General features: G+C 57.9%; 1 protein-coding gene across 1 annotated transcript; it reads left to right on the top strand.

The window, feature by feature from the left end:
• The first annotated feature begins 4,242 nt into the window (after positions 1-4,242).
• On the top strand, positions 4,243-18,535 carry ZNF469 (zinc finger protein 469). The gene has a single exon (XM_005528219.3). It carries the CDS (start codon positions 4,243-4,245, stop codon positions 16,855-16,857), a length of 12,615 nt encoding a protein of 4,204 aa, XP_005528276.2. The 3' UTR covers positions 16,858-18,535.
• The last annotated feature ends 646 nt before the right edge of the window (positions 18,536-19,181 follow it).

Here is a 19,181-nt window from a genome sequence, read left to right as displayed (position 1 = left end):
AGAATCTCTCCTCCCCATCCCAGATGGGCTCTGGGAATGCCTCTGGCTGCAGGGATACTCAGGGACCTTCTCTGGCCCTGCAGCTGCTCAGGGGAGGGAGGGAGGGAGTGCAGAAGGGGCCAGTTCACAAGGGAAGGGATTTTTTCCCAGCTCCAGACAAAGCCATGCTGGTTTGGATCAATCCGTCTGGGTGGGATTTCAACCCTCTAGGCAGGGGTTAAAAGCCTCTTTTTGGGGACAGAGTGTGTTCAGAGTCAGCCTTGTGCCACGGGGAGCCTCTGAAAGCCCACAGAGCCAGGGGGTTCCATGTGGGATCACCTCATGGAATCCCAGAATTGTTCAGGTTGGGAGGGACCTTAAAACTCCTCTACCCCTGTCCTGGGCAGGGACACCTCCCACTGCTCCAGGCTGCTCCAAACCCTGTCCAGCCTGGCCTTGGACACTTCCAGGGATCCAGGAGCAGCCACAGCTGCTCTGGGCACCTGTGCCAGGGCCTGCCCACCCTCACAGGGAGGAATTCCTTCCCGATATCCCATCTAAATCCACCCTCTGGCAGTGGGAAGCCATTCCCTGTGTCCTGTCCCTCCATCCCTTGTCCTAAGTTCCTCTTCAGCTCTCCTGGAGCCCCTTGAGGCCCTGGAATGCTGCCCCCACCCATCTCCCTCCCACCAGCACAGCGAAGGGCATTTCCCTGGCAGTTGCCACCCAGCTGGCATCCTGAGCTTTTTCCAGCCACCCACTCCCACGCCTGTCCCTGATCCCTGAGCCCAACTGCGAGAGCAGCAGCTCCATGGAATCATGGAATATCCTGAGTTGGAAGGCACCCACAGGGATCATCGATCCAAGCCCTGGCCCAAACAACCACCCCTGGAACGCTGTCCAGACTCTCCTGGAGCTCTGGCAGACTCGGACCATTCCCTGGGCAGTGCCAGCAGCCTCTGGGGGAAGAACCTCTTCTGATATCCACCCTAAACCTCCCCTGACAGCTCAAGCCCTTCCCTGGGCCCTGTCCCTGTCCCAGAGCCCCATCCCAGGCTGGTTCATTCCCCTTGCAGGAGCAGCCCCTGAGCTCAGCTGCACCAAACCTCAACCGGAGCCCCTCAGCCCGACCCCTGCCCGTGTGCCAGCCCCGGCAGGGCTCCCTGGGCACTGTCCAGAGGCAGAGCAGGAACAGTCCCTGCCCGCCTAATCAGCTCTGGCGATAGGGGAGCGTTATCGGGCTGATTTCCAGATGGAGCTGAGTCACCGCGAGTAACCGACTCGCCAAGGTCAGGCAGGGGAGAGGCCGAGCCCAGCGCTGAGCCCGGCTCTGCCGGGCCCCGTCCCCCCTCTGCCTGCCATGGGAAGGAGAAATTCATTCCCTTTGTCGGAGCCTGGCGTTTCCCGGTGGGATTCCGGCTTTTTCCCGTTCACACAACCGTTCTGTTCGCTGGTTCCACCAGAGCGGGGCTTTTCCCTGGGGAGATGCTTCCCCTGTCCTGCCCTGCTCGTGGTGAGCACCTGGCGGTCCCTGCAGGGTGTCCCACGGGAATGGCATCCCAGCTTTTCTCTCTCATGGAAAAGGAGCCTTTCCCCGTGCCCGGCGTGCTGTGCTCCCCCGGGATTCGGGTCCTGCGGGGGGATTGGGAAGCTCTGAGGGACCCTGAGCTCAGCCCTGCCCCGTGGGCACAGCGCGCTCCGGAGGCAGCGGGAGCCGCTCGGTGAATCACAACCCGTCTGGCACGTCGGGCTCCCGGCAGGACCGGACCTGCCCCGCCGAGCTCCAGGCACGGCTCTGCCCTGCCAGCCAGGCTGCTGCCACCGCTGCTGGCCCTGTCCCCTGTCCCCGGGCGGCAGAGGGGCTGCGGGAGGCCCCGGCTGAGCCCCGCAGAGAGAGGATGCTCCAAGCCCCCCGGCAGGGCACACAAATGCAGCTGGGGATGGCTCTTCCTGCAGCCTGGCGATAACCACAAGGGGTTTTTAAAAAGCCAAACTCCCTCTGCCTCCCCTCCGTCCCTTTCCGCCCCTTCTCTTCCAGGAGCTGAAATGTCAAAATCCAAGAAGTGATGCCAGTGGTAACCCGTGGAGGAGCCTGGTGCTCAGGGCAGGCTAGGGCTGTAAAAACCAGCGGGAATAGTTCCCAATTTTCATTTCTCCCTGGCTTTCCCATCCCACGGGGGGTGAACCGCGCTTGTGCCAAATCCATAACCCTCCAGGGGATGGATGCAGGAGCTGCCTGGGGAATATCACTTTAACTCAACACGCCCAGCCCTCCTTATCCATTGCCCCATCGGAGCCGCATGAGGCCCTGGATTTCCCTGCTCCCAGGGCTGCTGGGCCACCCCAGAGCGATGCCCCGTGGCCACAGCCAGCAGGAGGGACCACCAGGCAGGGACAGGGGACCCCCAAGCCCTGACCGGGGGGATTTTGGCGAGCAAATCCCCAATTTACACCTTGCCCTAATATCTGTGCACCATCTGTGATTTGCGTGCAGTAAATTCACACCCATTTCCTGCCCGGGCTCTGCCACCGGCAGCAGTGGGACAGTCCTGCGTGCCACCAGCCCTGCTGTCCCCACGGCCATCACTCTGCCAGCACAGGGCTGTTTGTGTCTCCTGGCGCTCAGCATCGGCCCCCCAGCCCTTGCCATGCAAATCCCGCAGCTTTCCAGCCACACCGACGAGCCTTTCCCTCGCAAAAACAACAAAAAAGGCTCCTTTATGTGGCTGAAAAGCCCGACTGTGATAATGTAGCGAGCGCTGGCCTTGGGTATTTTATCTTGGCAAGGAGCCTTTGCAAATTTAAACAGGAGCGAGCGGGCTCTGGAGCTGTGGCTGGCTGAGGCATAAGTGGGGCATTGTTTTCCCAGCAGAGCCCTTTGTGCCAAAGGGCCGCGTGTGAGCTTTGGCCGCGGAGCCGGCACGCTCGGCCCCGACCCCATCGGCCCCGGATCCGTTTCACTCGGCAGGGTGTGAAATTGGGGAGGAATTCAGGCCTGCCAACTCGAAGCAGAGAGGGGAGCGCTGCTGCATCCCTGCAGCCGCCTCTCTCTAGCCCGATTGTTGTTATTAGTGCAGCATTGGGGGTGCTGGGGGCTCATCCCGACAGATTCCAGGTGGGAACGGAGAAATGACCCACAGATACCCTGGACAGGTGCAGGGTGCTCCTCTTTTCCTTGGAAAATTTCCTTTTCTGCGCAGGTCGCTCGTGGGCAGGATGGGTGAACCCTGGGGGTCGGGATCTGTGGGAATTACACCCAGAAGGAGAGGAATAAACTGAATTTCCTGCTCCTCACCCCCTCCCAGCAGTGCCGTGCCTTGACCCACTGCAGCAGACGGTGAAAAAACATTTCCAGTGAGGGAGGAGAAAAAAACCCTCACTGTTTCCAGCAGACTTCTCTTAAAAAAAGGACTCTTTAAAGCAAAACTTTACCCTTCTTTTTATTAAAACCTTCTTCGTATAAAATCCTGGTGGCGCCTTTTAAGAGGCTGCTCTTGACTTGTGCTCCGTGTCCAAAGCCCCAAGGTCTGGGTTGTAAAATCAGCTGGGAAATTTGGGACTCAGCTTTTCTGGTTTTGCCTCCCTAATAACACCTAAAATTGCCAGGGCGATTCGCAGGGAGGGCGGTAAAGCCCTTCCCGCAGGGATTTCAGCTCCGCGGGGAAAGTGGTGGAACACAAACGTTTCCTTTCGTCTCCCCTGCAGCAGTGGGGAGCTGGGAGCACGGGAACATGAGGACACAGGCACACGGGGACACGGGGACAGAGAGCCCTCCCCAGGATGCCTCTCCCAGCCCATCCCGACAGCCCTTCCCACTAATCCGTAGGTGGAGCTCTTCTGTCATCTTTTTCTGCTTATGTTGCTAAGAAGTAACCCAGAAATAGCTTTCCCGGGAGGGCAAAAAGAAAAAGTGCTTCCTCAGCGGCTTTTGCCAGAGGTGAACTGCTCTGAGCATCCTTTGAAGCTGCAGGGCTTCACCCCGGGGGGCTGCGCTGCCGCTTCCTCAGTCCAAGAAAAGGGGCTAAACCCCCTCCCGTGCCTCCCCCGACTGACATCCAGCCTTCCCCTCTTCTCTCCCGTTCCCTGCAGGTCTGAAAGGATGCGGCAGAGCCCCGCCGGCCCTCGGGACCCGCCCGCAGCCCGGCCCCGGGGAGCTGCTGCCCCGGTGCCCCTCGGCGGAGGAGGATGCCCGTGACCGGGCCACGGCAGCTCGCAGCGGGACGGGACAGAGGGGCTCTGTAGCCTTGTCCCCTCCTCGGTATCATGACTGGAGAGAGCCAGCATGTTTACACCATCGGCGATACTGAGGCCGGCCCCAAAGAGCCCGACAAGGACTTTGGCTGTGAAGGCTGCGGGGACGAGGATGGGAGGGCGCAGGGCGGGGAGGGGACATCGCCCTTCCCCGGCCACAAGGACAAGGAGCCCCACAGCCAGCGGGAAGCCGTGATCCGGCCGCAGCAAGCGGGGAAGATCGACTTCAAATCCCTGCAGTGCAAGCCCAAGTTCGGCAATGACAGCAGCTGGGGAGAGGTCAAGGGCGGCCCCCTGTCCCCGCCGGGGAAGGGGCGAGCTCGGGAGCGCAGCCGGCGCTCGGGGAAGGGCGAGCGGGGCCACCAGCAACTCTACCGGCTCAGCATCGCCGGCACCCGGCCCAGCCCCACCATCGGCATCGCCTACCCCCAGCAGAAGGTGACGCCGCCGAAGAAGCCGGAGGTGACCCCCGCGGCCGGCAGCCACCGCTTCCACGTGCCCGGCATCCCCCAGCGCGACGCCGAGCTCCGGCCAGAAGAGCTCGGCTTCGGCCGCTGCTTCCCCGATGCCGGCCGGACCTCCACCAGTTATACCTCACAACCCGGCCCCAAGGGGCAGCCCCCCGCCGCCGGCATCCCCCTCAAGAGCCCCGGCACCCATGGGCAGCTACATTATTTAGAGTTCCAGGCAAACCGGGCCGAGTCCTGGCCTTCCCCGGAGAAGAGCTTTGCCGGTGCTACCTACGGGATCTCGGTGCAGAAGCCCAGCTCTTTCTCCGAGGGTGGCAAAGCCGCTGTGCACGGCCTGGGGGCTTTGCCGTGCCAGTTTCCCTTCCAGCTGCTGCACGATGCGGGCAAGGAGCCGTTCCGCAGCGGCGCGGGCAGCCAGGAGTACCTGGAGGTGGGAATCGCCAGCGCCGCTCCCACCGCCTTCGCCTTCCACTCGTCCCCCAGAGAGTGGCCGGAGGAGCCGCTGAGCGGGGGCTCCTACGAGGCCGTGTCCCCCGAGGGGAGGGGGCTGTACGGGCTGCCCCCGCCGCCTCCGCCCTTCCTGCACCCGCCGCCGCCGCCCGCCCTGCACCACGGCCCCTTGCCCTGCTGCAAGGGCAGGGCCGAGCATCCCGCCGACCCCCCTGGTGCTCTCCCGTCGTCTGGTGCTATCGACCAAAACCCAAGCACTTTCCAAGAAAACCAAGCTGTTTTTCCGTCTAGTTTACACTCGCCTACCATGCCAAAGCCGGTGGGGAAGAGGCAAGCCTCAGCCAAGGACGGCGTCCCCAGTCTGCGGCTGCTGGTGCAGAGCAGCCCCCTGAGAAGGACAGTGCCACCAAAGTCCCTGTCCCAAGTGCACTTTCAGAGCAAGGCCTATTGCAGCTCCCCCGCGGGCAGCACCGGCGCGGGAGCCGTGCCTTTCGAGACGAGCGTTCCCACTACGGCACCCACCCACCCCAGGCTTGTGCAAGCTTGGGAAGGTGCCACGAAGGCGTTTTCTCCCATGGACCAGAATTCAGCACCTTATTCAAACCCTGTTGGAAACCAGTTCTCATTCGAGTGCCAGCCTGGCCCCGAGCAGAGGCAGCACAGGCAGAAAAATGCCAGGATGCCTTGGCAGCAGATGCACCTCCCTTCTGCAGTGCCCGGTGCCAACAGGCTGGAGCTGTCGAGACACATCACCAGCCAGAAGCTCCCCTTCCCCCTGGGCACGTCGGACTGGCAGGGCAGCGGGAAAGCCCAGAAAGGGCCCCCCATAAGCAATTCTCCAGGGTATCACAGCAAAAAGTTGTTACCTGGGGAGAGCCTCCAGAGAGGAAATCCCGGCGTGACGGGAGCTTTCTCCTTTGAGAGTGGGAAGGAACCAGGGTCTCCTGCCTGTGACTCAAGAGGCAAAGCCCTGTTCTACAATATGGCTCAAGCAGCTCCTCCTCCTCCCTCAAGGAGCTCGTCAGGCTCAGGGCTGGTCCTGCCACCATCAGCCTTGGTGGCTGCCTCCCCTGGCGAGTCCCCACTGCCGTCCCCCGTCCCCAACCCCACGTGTGGCAGCACCTGCTCGTCACTGTCCCCCATGTCCAGCAGCCCACTCAACCCCGGCTTTGAGGACAGCCAGATGTCCGGAGCGCTGACCCCCTCCCCCTTCTTCCAGCACCCCTGCCATGCCAAGGATGCCAACAAAGCCTTCCACCCCTCCGAGGTTCTGAGTCCCAGCCCGCTTCATTACCACCCTCCAGACTCTGTCAAGTCCTTCAGCTTCCCCCCGGATGCTCTGAAAGACGACAGCCTCCTGAAATGTGCCCCGGCCAGCCCATTCCACAAACCCGGCGGGGAGGTGGCCAAAGGCTGCTCGGATGGGCTGGACGGGGAGCAGCCTCCACCACCGTACTCCTCCCATCACCTGCTGGCCACTTCCCTGAGCAGCGCCAGCCTGGACCAGCTGGACGTGCTGCTGACCTGCAGACAATGTGACCAGAACTACAGCAACCTGTCCTCCTTCCTGCAGCACCGCCAGTTCTGCGCCTCCCACCCCGTGGCCCAGGCAGAGCCCAAGGATGCTCCCCGGGCAGCCGAGGGGCGGAAGGCGCTCCCGCCGGAGCCTCCCAAAGCCCCCAGCCTGGCGCTCTCTCCAGACCCCCCGGGACATCTGCTGGCATTAAGCAAGAGCGACGACTTCTTGCTGGATGGGGAAGGCAAAAGTGAGGGCAAGGAGGATGCTCTGAAGGGCGGCCTCTTCCACGGCCTGGCCACCAGCTCCCTCCCGCTCAGCGCCTCCGACCTGGACATCGACGACGCCAAGCTGGACAGCCTGATCACCGAGGCCCTCAACGGCCTGGGATACCAGTCGGATAACCCGGAGATCGACAGCAGCTTCATCGACGTGTTCGCTGATGAGGAGCTGCCGGGAGTGAAGGCGGCTGGCGGGGGGACGGCTCACAAGGCCAAGGAGAGCCTGGCCCCGGAGAGTAAATCCAAGCAGGCAGCAGAGGAGAAGGCAGCAGGAGAGGCCAAGGCTGGCTGTTTTGGTGAAGATGGCTGCCCAGGTGGGGAGCAGGTGAAGAGAAGGGCAGGAAAGCAGCACCTCCACAAAGGGAGGGTGGCACAGAGGGTGGCACCGCAGGAGCCGGATCCCACAGCAGAGGGAGCGGAGAGGACAGCCAGGCTGAGGGCAGGCAGGAAGAACAGCATCCCACCAGCCACCACCTCCAGCCAAAATCATCCCAGGAGTCTCAGCCAAGACCCTCCGATGAAGAGCGAGGTGGGGCCAGGCATCACCAGCAAGAGCTCCAAGCCACCGCGGTTCTCCACGAAGGACACGAAGAAGCGGAAGCCCCGAAGCGGGACGTGGAGCAAGGAGCTCATCCACAAGATCGTGCAGCAGAAGAACAAACTCCACAAACTGCAGGTGAAGAGCAGCAAGCAGGCCCAGCTCCCCCAGGCCACCGAGAGGCTGCTGGCAGGCACCAAGGAGGGCGGGCTGCGGGAATACGACTACGTGTCCGACTCGGACGAGGAGGGGGCAGAGTGCAGCAAGCCCCGGGGCAGGAGGAAGCGTGGCACAGGGTTCATGGGGAGGAGCAAGTACAGCTTCAGCAAGAAACGCCTGGGCAGAGGTGAGAGAGCCAGAGAGAAAGACCCAGCCTGGAGCTACAGCCGGAAAAGGGACAGTCAGAAAAGGGAGGCACAGGAGGACGGGGATGTCCCGAGTCAGGAGGATGCTGAGAAAGAGGATTGTGCTGCCAGAGCCCGAAGGCGGAGCAGCCACTCATCTGCTGGCAGCAACCACAGCGTGCCCAGAGAGATGGGCAGGAGCTCGCCCTGTGCTGCTGGGGTTGGTGACAAGGGTGGCACCCAGAGGAGGAGGCGCTCGGGCAGCCCAGGCCGTGTGCCAAGGACTCCCCTGAGCCCTCCCCAGGACAGCAGCCCAAAGACGAGCCAGGAGAGCAAAGAGGACATTCCCAGGGGGAGCAGGAGGTTTGGCTCAGCCAAACCTTTGCTGGCAGGCTCCGGGACACGGCCAAGTACTGAACCAGATGTTGCTGCCATGGGCTGTGCACAGGAGGAGCCGTCACCGCAGCCCCAGGAAAGGCAAATGCCCGGCACGGCCACCCCAGGCAGGAGCCCTGCCAGCTTCTCCTCTAAGGAGGGGCTGGACGAGCCCAGAGGAGCAGCAAAGCTCCCCGGTGAGGCAGAAGAACCCACCCTGCCGGCTCAGGGCTCTCCTGAGCTCACCATGGACCACCAGAGGCACCAGTTTTCCCCTTTCCCAAATGAAGGGCTGAAATACCACACAGAGGAGGTGATTGCTCCACACCCCAGTGGTAACAAATCGAGTCCTGGCCGTGGGAGTGCCACCTGCTCGGAAGCAGGAATCAAATACGTGAAGGGACAGGGGCTCTGTGACGGTCAGAAGGACTATCCCACACCAGCTCCCACCTACAGGGGGGATGCAGTGGGAATGATGCTCGCTGCCAAGGCACCTGATCCATATGTCAGCAGTGACAACACATTTTTTGATCCCAAAGGCCTTCCCAGTCACTATGAGGACAATCTCTTCCCAAAGCCCCCAGCCCTGGGCTCCTCCCACATGGATGACATGTACCTGTGCCGGGATGACATCAGCACCAGCTCCTTCGAGCAGAAACACTCCAGCATCTCCCCTTTTGCCACGGAAATGCCGCAGGGCAAAGCGTCCTCCCCTCTCAGCTTTGACTCCTCGTCGATATTCGGAGAGCTCCCTGTCTCCGAGTTCGATCCGTACGAGAGCAAGGATGGATATGTGACAACATTCCCGTGTCCCGGGAACACCTCCCGCAAGCCGCTGCCGTTCGAGCAACCGTACCCACCCTTCCTGCCGGAGAAAGACTGGTCCCTCATGGAGGAGGTGGCTCCCATGCTGCCAGAAGACATGACTCAGTTCCACAGCCTCTCCGTGGAGAAGCCACCAGCCAAGAAATTCCCCGAGGAAGGAGCTGTCCCCAGCAGCCAGCTCTCCCTGCCGCTGCCAGACAGGATGGCGGATTACAACGTGACTTTCATGAGCAACATCTCAGATGACGAGCTGGAGATCAAGCGCCTGGTCACGGAGCTGGAAAGCCAACTGCAAACCAGCAAGTTGGACTCCGAGGTGTCCGTCACCCTCCAGAAACCCGAGCCAAACGTGGCTGTCCACCTGCGAGCGCAGGGCGCCGAGCGGTTCCCAGTGCTGCCGGCGGAGCCAGAGGCAGGCCAGGAGAAAGGGCTGTTTTTGGCAGGTGAGCTGGGCAGATCGAGCGTCTGCGCTGGGGAGAGGCTGGCAGGGGAGAAGCCAGACATGGTGACCGCACGTGAGGACTACGAGAGACCCAGGGAGGCCTGGCTGGAGCTGGGCTCGCTGGAAACCGGGATGTGCGTCCCAGCCCCGCTAGCCACAAATCATTTCTGCTCCAAAGACAACAGCGAGCAGCTCCAGGGAACTGCGGCCACTGAGGAAAGAGACCTCAGGAAGATGGAAAATGGGTCTTCTTCCAAAAGTTTACCTGGCTCAAGCACAACTGACCAAACAGAGGCTCCCATCTACACCGACCCTGTGGCAAAAAGCCCTCCTGTTGTCACCGACTCCGTGTTCCCTGAGACCATGGATGTGACAGAAATAACCAAAGATCCCCTGCCATCCCTGCCATGCCAGTGTGGTGCCAAGGGCTTCCCTGTGCCGGGGAAAGCAGACGCTGATGCTGCAGAGCTGGAGAAGTTTGATGCCCATCTTCCAAGCCCTAAGCCTCCATTTGGCTTCCAGCAGGGTCCCACCCCAGCCTTGGATCTCGCCTTTTCACCTCATGTCAAAGAGGTCCCAGATACAGAAGAAAAACCCTTAAGCAGGACTGAGCCCCCCAAAAGAGTGAAAAATGCTGTGGATCTCAAAGGGGGTGGTGGTGGGCCTCCGGTGGAGGAAAGGGAGGAGAGGAAGAGTCCCAACACCTATCAAAGCCCTGGACCCGGTGACAAAGCCAGCAAGCCCAAAGTGCTGCTGTTTGAGATGCTGAGCGTGCCCAAGGAGAGCGACCGCCCTTCCCAGGAGATGACGGTGGCATCCCAAGAGACCTCTGCCAACCCTCTGCAGCAGCTCCAGCTCTTCGTTGCCCGGACAGTGAAGAACAACGAGGAGGAGCTGTTGATGCCGTGCTTCCCTGGGCTGCTGGCTCCCGGCCACCCCTCTGCCACCACCCACGTCCACACGGAGCACAGGGAGCAGAGCGGTGATGCCTTGGAAGGGGAAGATCAGACCCCAGGGGAAGGGGATATCCCCGTTGGAAGCAGCACTGGAAGTATCGCTGCTCCAGGGAAAGAGGCGCTTTCTCCCAGTGGATGCGAGCAGCTGGAGTCACTGGATGCAGAGGGCTCTTACCGTGCTAAACAATCCACGTCGGCAAAGCCGGAGCTGCAAAATAATGTAACAGAGCCGCAGCACTTAGCAAATGAAGCCCCGGAGCCGAGGGACATTAATATCCCTGCAGATGGTGCTTCCCAGGAGCGTGATGACCTCTCACCACCCAGCAGCACCGCGGTGACCTCGCTGCCAGGGCAGGGAAGGAAAGCTGATCAGCTCAGGGAAGAGCAGGAGGGAGATAACACAACGGCCTTGGCATTTAGGAAACATGAGCAATCCCAGCCCAGCCGTGGTTCGCTCGAGGAAGAAACGCTGGGCAGAGAAGAGGGAGAGAGGCGGGAAAGGAGTCGGGTGGGGAAGGGGGCTCAGCACCTGGGCAGTGCTCCCACAAGTCCTGTCAGCCCCCTTGGTCCCTCTGAGGGGGATCTCCACCAGGATCCCAGCTTGGGGACAGAGCTAAAAGCCACCACAGACAATGCAGATGTTCCCAGAGAAGGGAATGGCAAGCTGTCCCTCAATGGCTGTCATTACACGGGCGAATCCCCAGCCAGCCTGCTCTTGCCAGCCAAATATCCCGACCTCAAATGCTTGCAGAGCAGTGGGGCTGAGGGGGGAGAGGTGCCCAGCTTTGGCACTCAGCTCTCGGATGAGAAGAAATACGGCTCCTCCCTGCCTGCGACACCAAGTTCATTCGTCACAAGGAGTTGTCCTCCCGAGGCCAGCAGCCATCACATCCATCAGCCCATGAGCCCAGCAGAGCAAGAGACGTGGGAAAAGGCACCCACCTTCCCTCCCTCGCTGCACCACTGCGGGGCTGTGCCGATGGAAGCGGCTGAGGAACGTCCTCATCGCCTCCCTGACGGTGTTTTGGGTAACTATGAATCACTTGGAAGAGAGGGGCCAGTGAGACCCTGCGCTCTGCTGCATGGTGATGGTCTGGTGGGCTCTGCCTTGGAGATGGGTGGTCCCCAAGAACCTCCAGGGAAGGACTGTTCTCTTCCCTGCTCGCCGCCTTTCCACCAAAAGGCTGTTGGGAAAGAGGTCCCCGAAAACATCAGTGCTGTGCTGCCAAATTTTAAAGAAAACCAAGGATGTGCCATTGCAGACACAGTCGTTAACTCCACCCCTCCAGAAACCCAGGATTATCCAACCCAGCCCACAGCGGATCTTCTGCCTGTGGAAGAAAGGGAGGTCAATCTGAACCAAGAGAACAAGCTTGAAAACTGCTCCCATGTCAGGAATAAGCATCAAAGTGAACCAGAGGCTTTGCCCAATGGTTTTGCTGTTCAGGACATGACAGCTGCCATCAGCAGAGGTCTTACAAGGGCTGGAGATCTTGGTCCTGCTGAATTAAATGGCCATGAGTTTTCAGGGGCAGCAGAGGTGAGACTTTGTCTTTCTGAAACCACAGAGAGTGAAGGAAAGAGTTTAAAAGGGGAGAAATCCAATAGCCATGGGGCTGCAGAAGCTGGGGGTTGTGTGTTAAACAGTGTGGGCCAAGGAGAGGACTACACACCCAGCAGCACTCCAGAGCCAGCCCAAAATGAACTCTGCAAAGGAAAAAAGCCCAACGGGCTCCCGGTGACCTGCGACATTTGTTCAGCCACTTTCCGGTCCAAGCCCGGCCTGACCAGGCACAAAGCTGTCAAGCACCAGGTGAAGAATGGTGGTTTGCCACAGCCCAGCAAGACTCTCAGGTCCCCTCTGATTCCTGCACACAAGACATCAAAAGTAGCCCAGAAGGTGCCCAGGAGGAGCCTGAAGGCATCAGTCAAAGACAAAACCTGCAGCTCACAGGTGCTCACCTCCATCGCTGAACGCGTTCCCAAGAAAGCATTCCCAGACCCGGAGAAAGAGCCCAGCACACCGATGCAGGAGGTGGTCAGCAGAGTGCTCAGCGACCTCAGCGTGATCTCCTTGGAGATGTCCCAGGAGCTGCACCGCACCCACGTCCTGCAGAGGGAGGTGAAGGCCAAGGGACCACGCCTGGAGATGGGGGGATCGGGAGAGGCAGCATCTGGGAAGCTGGATTTGGGATGGCAGGTCAGGAAAGGAGAGAAGGGCAGAAGGAGACAAAGCAAAGATCTTGGAGAGAAGAGCAGCAATTCTGAGAAGCAGCTCAACAGGAAAGTGAGGCGAAGGAAAGCGAAGGTGTTTCCCAGTGGGAATGAGCCCGATGGTCCCTGTGAGCTGGGGAAGAACACAGGTCCTGCTGCCCTCAGCTCCAGCCTGCCCAGGACCATGGAGGGCTTGCACGAGCCGGATGGCTGCATCTCCACAGAGGAACAAAACAGGACCAGCACAGCCCAGCAGTCTCAAAAAGCCAACGAGTCCTCCTGTGCAGCCGAGCTTGCAGAAGACCTGGGCAGCAGGATGGGGTGCCTAAAGGAGATGGTCAGCACGGAGATGGGCACGGGCACCGTCACCTGTCCTGGGGAGGCGGAAGATCCAGATGTGATGGAAGACACGCAGGCTTGCAAAAAATGGATTAGCGGGTTTGTGGAGCCAGTGACGAAGAGATGGGGCAAGGTGGGCACAGAGCAGCATTGTGGTGCTGATGGCACAGAGGACGTGAGTGCTGGGACAGGGGACAGTCCTGCGACAGACAATGACACCAGGAGCTGGAGTGGTGGCCTGCAGGGTCCCACAGCTCCTGCAGAAGGGGCGTTGCTGCTGGAGAATCGTGACTTGGGAGCCACCCAAAGTGTTTCTGGGCATGGTGCTCTGCAGACCACGCCGGGGACCAGCCCTCCCCATGCAGAGCCAAAGCGGTGGGTGAAGGCAGATGTGCCACCAGGCAGGGAGCACTGCGGGGACAGCACGGCCCCCTCAGACCTCCAGAGCTTTTTCGACGATGATTCCACATTCTCCCAGCTGTTCCCCAGGGATGACCAGTTTGTCCGGAGGAAGTGCACGCGGGTGTATGGCAAGCGCAGCAAGAAACCCAAACCTGTCCCCGAGGTCAACCTGCAGCCAGCAGGGGCCATTGACCTCTTCACCATCCGCCTGGCTTCTGACCTCAGCAACACCAGCTCCTTCTGTGTCACCAGGCAGGACCCTTGCGAGTACGAGACCATCTCCGTTGATGATGCCCTGATGCTGAACATGTGTCAAGGCAGCAAGGCAAAGAGCGGAGATGCTGCTCCAAACGGATCTAACAGCATCGAGCTGAGGCTGGACCAGGAGGAGACTGACCAAGGGAAGGAGGACATTGACCTGGAGGACAACATGCTGACCTTCTTGTGCCAAAACAGCCACGCGGACAACGTCCCCAGCTTGAGCATCTGGGGCAGTCTGGAGAAGGAGGGGGAAAGCCTCTCTGCCGAGGACATGTTTGATCCTCTGATGGACCTTGAGGACGAGCACTCGCTCCAAGAAGTAAACTCCGAGCCCCCCAACCTGGCAGAGGAATCCTACAACACCAAGGATAATGGGGATTTGGACTCCCCCGAATTTCACACCATCGACGTTGAGATGCTTAACGCAAAGCTGAAAATGAGAGACATGTGCTTCCTCGGCCCTTGCGAGGATCTTCCTGGCCATGGTGAGGACAGCGCTGTGAGTTTGAAGCCAAAGTCGGGCAAGCACAGGAGCAGGCTGGAAGATGGGAAATCTGGGAAAAACCGCGGGGAGATAACCATCAAAACCAAAGACAAGCAGTACAAATGCAAAGTCTGCTTCCAGTGGTTCCTGACACTGGGGGAGCTGGACTTCCACAAGCTCTCCCACAACCCTTCCCCTCCTCCTACCTGCTACATGTGTGTCCAGCGCAAATTCAGCTCCCGGGAGCAGCTCCGGGACCACCTGAAGGAGAAGCACGCCAGGAACAAAGCTGGGCTGTGGGCATGCGGGATGTGCCTGAAGGAGATCTCCGACGTCTGGATGTACAACGAGCACCTGCGGGAACACGCCACCCAGTTCGCGCGCAAGGGGCAGGCGCAGAAGTCGGTGATGGGCCTGCCCGGCTGCTTCGGTGAGGACAATGCCGCCGTCACCCACTTCCTCAACACCATCATGTATCGGAAACCCAGCGGGTCCTCCCGGCACGGCGATCCCGGCGGCCGGCATGGGGTCAGCAGAGAGAGCAAGAGCCCCAAGGAGTTGCCCCTTGAGCAGGAGAAGGTGATGAAAGACCCCTTGGAGAGCAATGTCAAAGTGAAGCCACCTGCACCCAGCACCTCCAAAGCATCCTCCAGCCCATCTCCAGAGCACACTGCAAAAAGTGAAAGCACCCCAAAATCTGTCCCCATGCACCCAGACTGCAAGGATCCTTCCCGGGACTGCCATCACTGTGGCAAGCAGTTCCCCAAACCCTTCAAGCTCCAGCGGCACTTGGTCGTGCACAGCTTGCAGAAGATCTACTTGTGCCACAAGTGCCCCATGTTCTACCAGGAGACCAAAGAGCTCCGGAGCCACCTGAGCCAGGAGCACGGCGTGGTGGAGGAGCAGGAGATCAAGCACACCACCCTGTACGCCTGCGAGCTCTGCGCCGACGTCATGCACGTCATCAAGAAGTCCTTCATCTGCAGCATGTGCAACTATACCTTCTCCAAGAAGGAGCAGTACGACCGGCACATGGAGAAGCACCTGGCGGGCAGCAACAAGACTTTCAAATTCCGAGGGGTCATGAGGCCTGGTGCTGCCTGCAGGGAGAAGGTGAAGGAGGGCGGATCTCTCCGGGAGGGAATGCCACCGAGCAAGAAGCGGAAGGTGGCTCACCATGGCAGCTCAATCCCACACAGGTCACCAGTCCACCTGGACCCCACAAGCGACCTTCAGCTGGTAGAAGCCGGAAGCCCCAGCCTGCAGGTTCCCACTGAGTCCTTCCCAACAGCACCTGGTGACCTGGGAGCACCCCAACCCTCCATGAAAGCAGAAGTCCTGGTGGGTGACTTCTCAGAGCTCCTGGCAGAGATAGAGAAGTCCCCATTTGACCCCTTGCCACCACCACCCTGCCTGTCCCCATCTCTGCCACCAGCTGCTGCAGGCAGCCCTGAGCTCGGCCACATCGCTGGCCTGTCCATCGAGGAGCTGGAGAAAGGAGCCTTTGATGGGAAACCACTTCCTTTCTTGGACTCGCCTGAGTTTCCCATGGACCTTGCTGGCTTGGCTTGTCACCAGGCCACCAACCAAAAACTGTCCCCTCCCCTCCTGACCCAGAAACATGGCTGTGCCGATGGCCACAAAAAAACAAGCGCAGACAACAAAGATGAATACAGGGCCTGTATCCTGGGAAATCCCAGCGCAGACACCAACACCGTGGATGGGATCCCTTTTCTCCAGCTTGCCAAGAAGGTCTCAGAGCTTCCTTCCCCTAAAGCAGAGTCTCCACAAACCACAGAGACCCACAGCTGGGGCAACCCCGGTGCCAGCGATGCCTGGGAAGGTGCAGCTAAGCCTGCCTCTCCAGAAGGTGCCCAGCAGCCCCTGCCCCCAAAGGACAGGACAGCATCACCCACACTCAGCAGAGCTTCCAAAGATTCGGTGCCACCGAAGAAGACCGTGGGTAGTGAGGCTGCTCCAGGTGCGGGCAGGCCTGGCAGCAGCACCGAGGAGGGTCAGCAGCCCATCTCAGGGAAGGAGAAATCTGTGCCTGAGGCTAAGGACAGTAGCACTAACGCCAAGGACCAAGGCAGCAACCCAGGCAAATCCAGCGGCCACCAGCCCAGAGGTGAGGTGGCCAGCAACACCACGAGACACGGCCATGTGGAGCCAGCCAGAGCCACCGGCAAGCTTCACCCCAAGAGGAGGAAAGAACACAAATCCTTGGGCCACCGGAGCAGCTCCGGCTCCCGGGAGAACATGGAAGGAGACGGGAAGAAGAAGAAAGCCCGGCCTCCTTGCCCGGCCAGGAGCGAGAGCACCGCTGAGCTCAAACGTGGCAGCTGGAGCAGCACCGAGGCTCCCGCCCTGTCCCCCGGCAGGAGGGACACGCACTGCAGCAAGCTTGGGGCCAAGCCCAGAACGGGCCCCCAGCTGAAGAAGATGGTCCTGGACCCTTACAACCAGAAGAAAGGGGAGCTCCGCCACGCCAACGGCGACGTGAAGCGCAGGAAAGCCATTCTGGGCAAGAGCCTCCACCAAGTGTTGGCCAAGGGGCCAGCGCCATCCCCACGCGGCTCCTGGCATGGTCCCCGCGCCGCCCGCGCAGCCAAGGCGGCCGGCCCGGCCAGCTACCGCAGTGCCGAGTCGCAGAACAACCTGCTCAGCCAACTCTTTGGGCAAAAATTAACCAGCTTTAAAATTCCTTTAAGAAGAGATACTTCAGAATAATTTATGGAAGTGACTTATGGTGATCCTCAGCTGCTTTCATGGGGTTTGCAAGGGAAAAATTATCAAAGCATTAAATTCGTTTGTGTAGCATGATTTCTCTGTCTAGCTTAAATGAACTTGCACTGCAGCCTCTGTGAAATAGTTTGCTTTGTGTCTACTAATCTACTTTAATTCACCTGATTTATCATGCAAATGCTAGAACTTTGATGTTGCTGATGATTTTCATGAACTGAAATTGTAATCGCTTTGGGCAGACTGAATCGTCGAGAGCAATTGCTTTATTGCAGAAGTGCTGAGGTTATAAGGATACTTGCAAATCTCAGACCCTTTTGAGTCTGTGTCTGTGTTATCTTTGTACAAAGTACTTGAAGAGATGAACTTCATTCCGTAGACGTCTTATTCATAAGGTGCAGTACACTGTAGAAAGCAAATTTTTTTTATTTTTTTTTGTTGAAGATTTTGCACAAATAATCCCGTACAATTCATTTAATTGGGAGCTGGCCTAAGCGATGATACAATTTAAAAAATTAAATTAAGACCCAAGTGTCCTATATTTTGACAGCCATCCCTAAGAATTTTGTTTCTACATCGTCAAGAGAAGAACGACCCAGCTCTGGGGTTCTGGGGCTGTCGGAGCCCTCCAGAGGATGCTGCCACTCTTTGACCACTGTAGACGATGGGACTGGAGGAGAAGCGTCCCCGCGAGCAAACTGCACCTTGACACTTGTGACAAACTCTGATTTTTTTAGGGTTTTTTGGGTTTTTTTTTTTTTTTCTGTGTGTGTGTGTGTGTGCGTGCGTGGGTTTTTTTCTTTTTGTTTGTGGGGTTTGGGTTTGGGGTTTTTTTTGTGCAACGAGAAAACTGTGCCAATTTACCGCAGCGAAAACCGGTACTGTCCAAGTGCCCTCAACGGTATCACTTCTAAACTCTCTTACTGTATTGACGTAGTGGCTCTATAGGTATCCGCTTGTACTATGCAGTTACTGGTGCTATTCTTCATTTGTAATGTGAATACAGACTTCCTTGATTGCCAGAAAAAACAAACAAAAGGAGAATTGGTAGGAAGAAGCCATTACCTGTCAACAACAACAAAAAAAAAAACCTGGGCAGGAATAAAGAGTTTTTAAAAAGAAAAAGCAAATTTGAGGGGGAAAACGTTCAGCTTTAGGGGGAAAAATTAACTTTAGGGAAGAAATCTTACTTGGGGAGAAAATACAATTTAGGGGGAAAATACAGCTCTAGGGAAAAAAAAACTTTGGGGAAAAAAATACAATTTTAGGGGAAAAACTCCTCTATGCTGGTACTCCATAGTGCCGAAAAGGTTACGTCACATTAAACGAGCACGTTCTACAACCAAACTTTTGGATCCAGAAAGAAATCTCAGGTGCAAATGAGGACATGGAAAGATTTTATTGAAATACTCCCAAGTCAAGGAGGTGAAGTAATGCACTGATGTGATATGAACAGTCAGAGTACTTTGCGTCTGTCCTGCAATGATTTTTTTTTTGTTTTGTTTTAGAGTTAAAAGGAAAAAAAAAAAAAAAAAAAAAGAGGCTTTATTCTGTTAATATGTATCTTTACAATTCTTTGTATTGTATAAAAAACTATTGTAGGTAATTTACCTTGGGTGCAATGTGTTCTGTCAAAAGTTTTTATTTTGATATTTTGTCCAGAGAAGCAGAGAGAGAGCAGAAAACGCCGTTTTATGATGTTGTCCATGTGCTTTTAAAGTGCCTCTTTAATATTGTTAAATAAAGTATGAGATAAAAATATGGGGTGGTACTTTAAAGTCATCCATGATTAATCTTTTCAAATATATTCCAATATTTTCACAGAAAATCCCTGTCTGCGTGATGTTTGTGGGATGTTTGAGGTGTCCTCTGTAAAGGGGCTGAGGAGGACTTTGGTGCCGCTGCTGTCACCTCAAGGGTTTGCAAAGCGTTGGAGCTTCTCTACAGTGAAGATGCTCCTGCAGCTCCTCTTCCTCACAGATCTTGTCCAAGTGCTGCTCATGGCAGGACAGACTTGTCCATGAGGGGAAAAACCCAAGGTGATGGTGATGGTGGTGATGGTGGTGGCCTGGTTTGGTGTTATCAACTGGTGATGGTGGTGGTGATGGTGATGGTGATGGTAGTGATGGTGTTGGTGATGGTGATGGCCCAGTTTAACCATCACCCATTTTTGGTGGTGAAAATGATGGTGATGGTAACAGCCCAGTTTGGTCATCACCCATTTGTGACGGTGATAACGATGGTGGTGGTGATGGTGACAATGGTGACAGTGACAGCCCAGTTTGCTCATTCCCAATTGATGATGGTGATGG

The sequence above is a fragment of the Pseudopodoces humilis genome, chromosome 14, assembly GCF_049639895.1.
Source record: "Pseudopodoces humilis isolate 2021_Gansu_Grassland_sample_001 chromosome 14, ASM4963989v1, whole genome shotgun sequence".
In the NCBI taxonomy this organism is placed as follows: Eukaryota; Metazoa; Chordata; class Aves; order Passeriformes; family Paridae; genus Pseudopodoces; species Pseudopodoces humilis.
The sequence above is the reverse complement of the archived record's forward strand: the minus strand, read 5'-3'. Positions and strand labels throughout refer to the sequence as shown.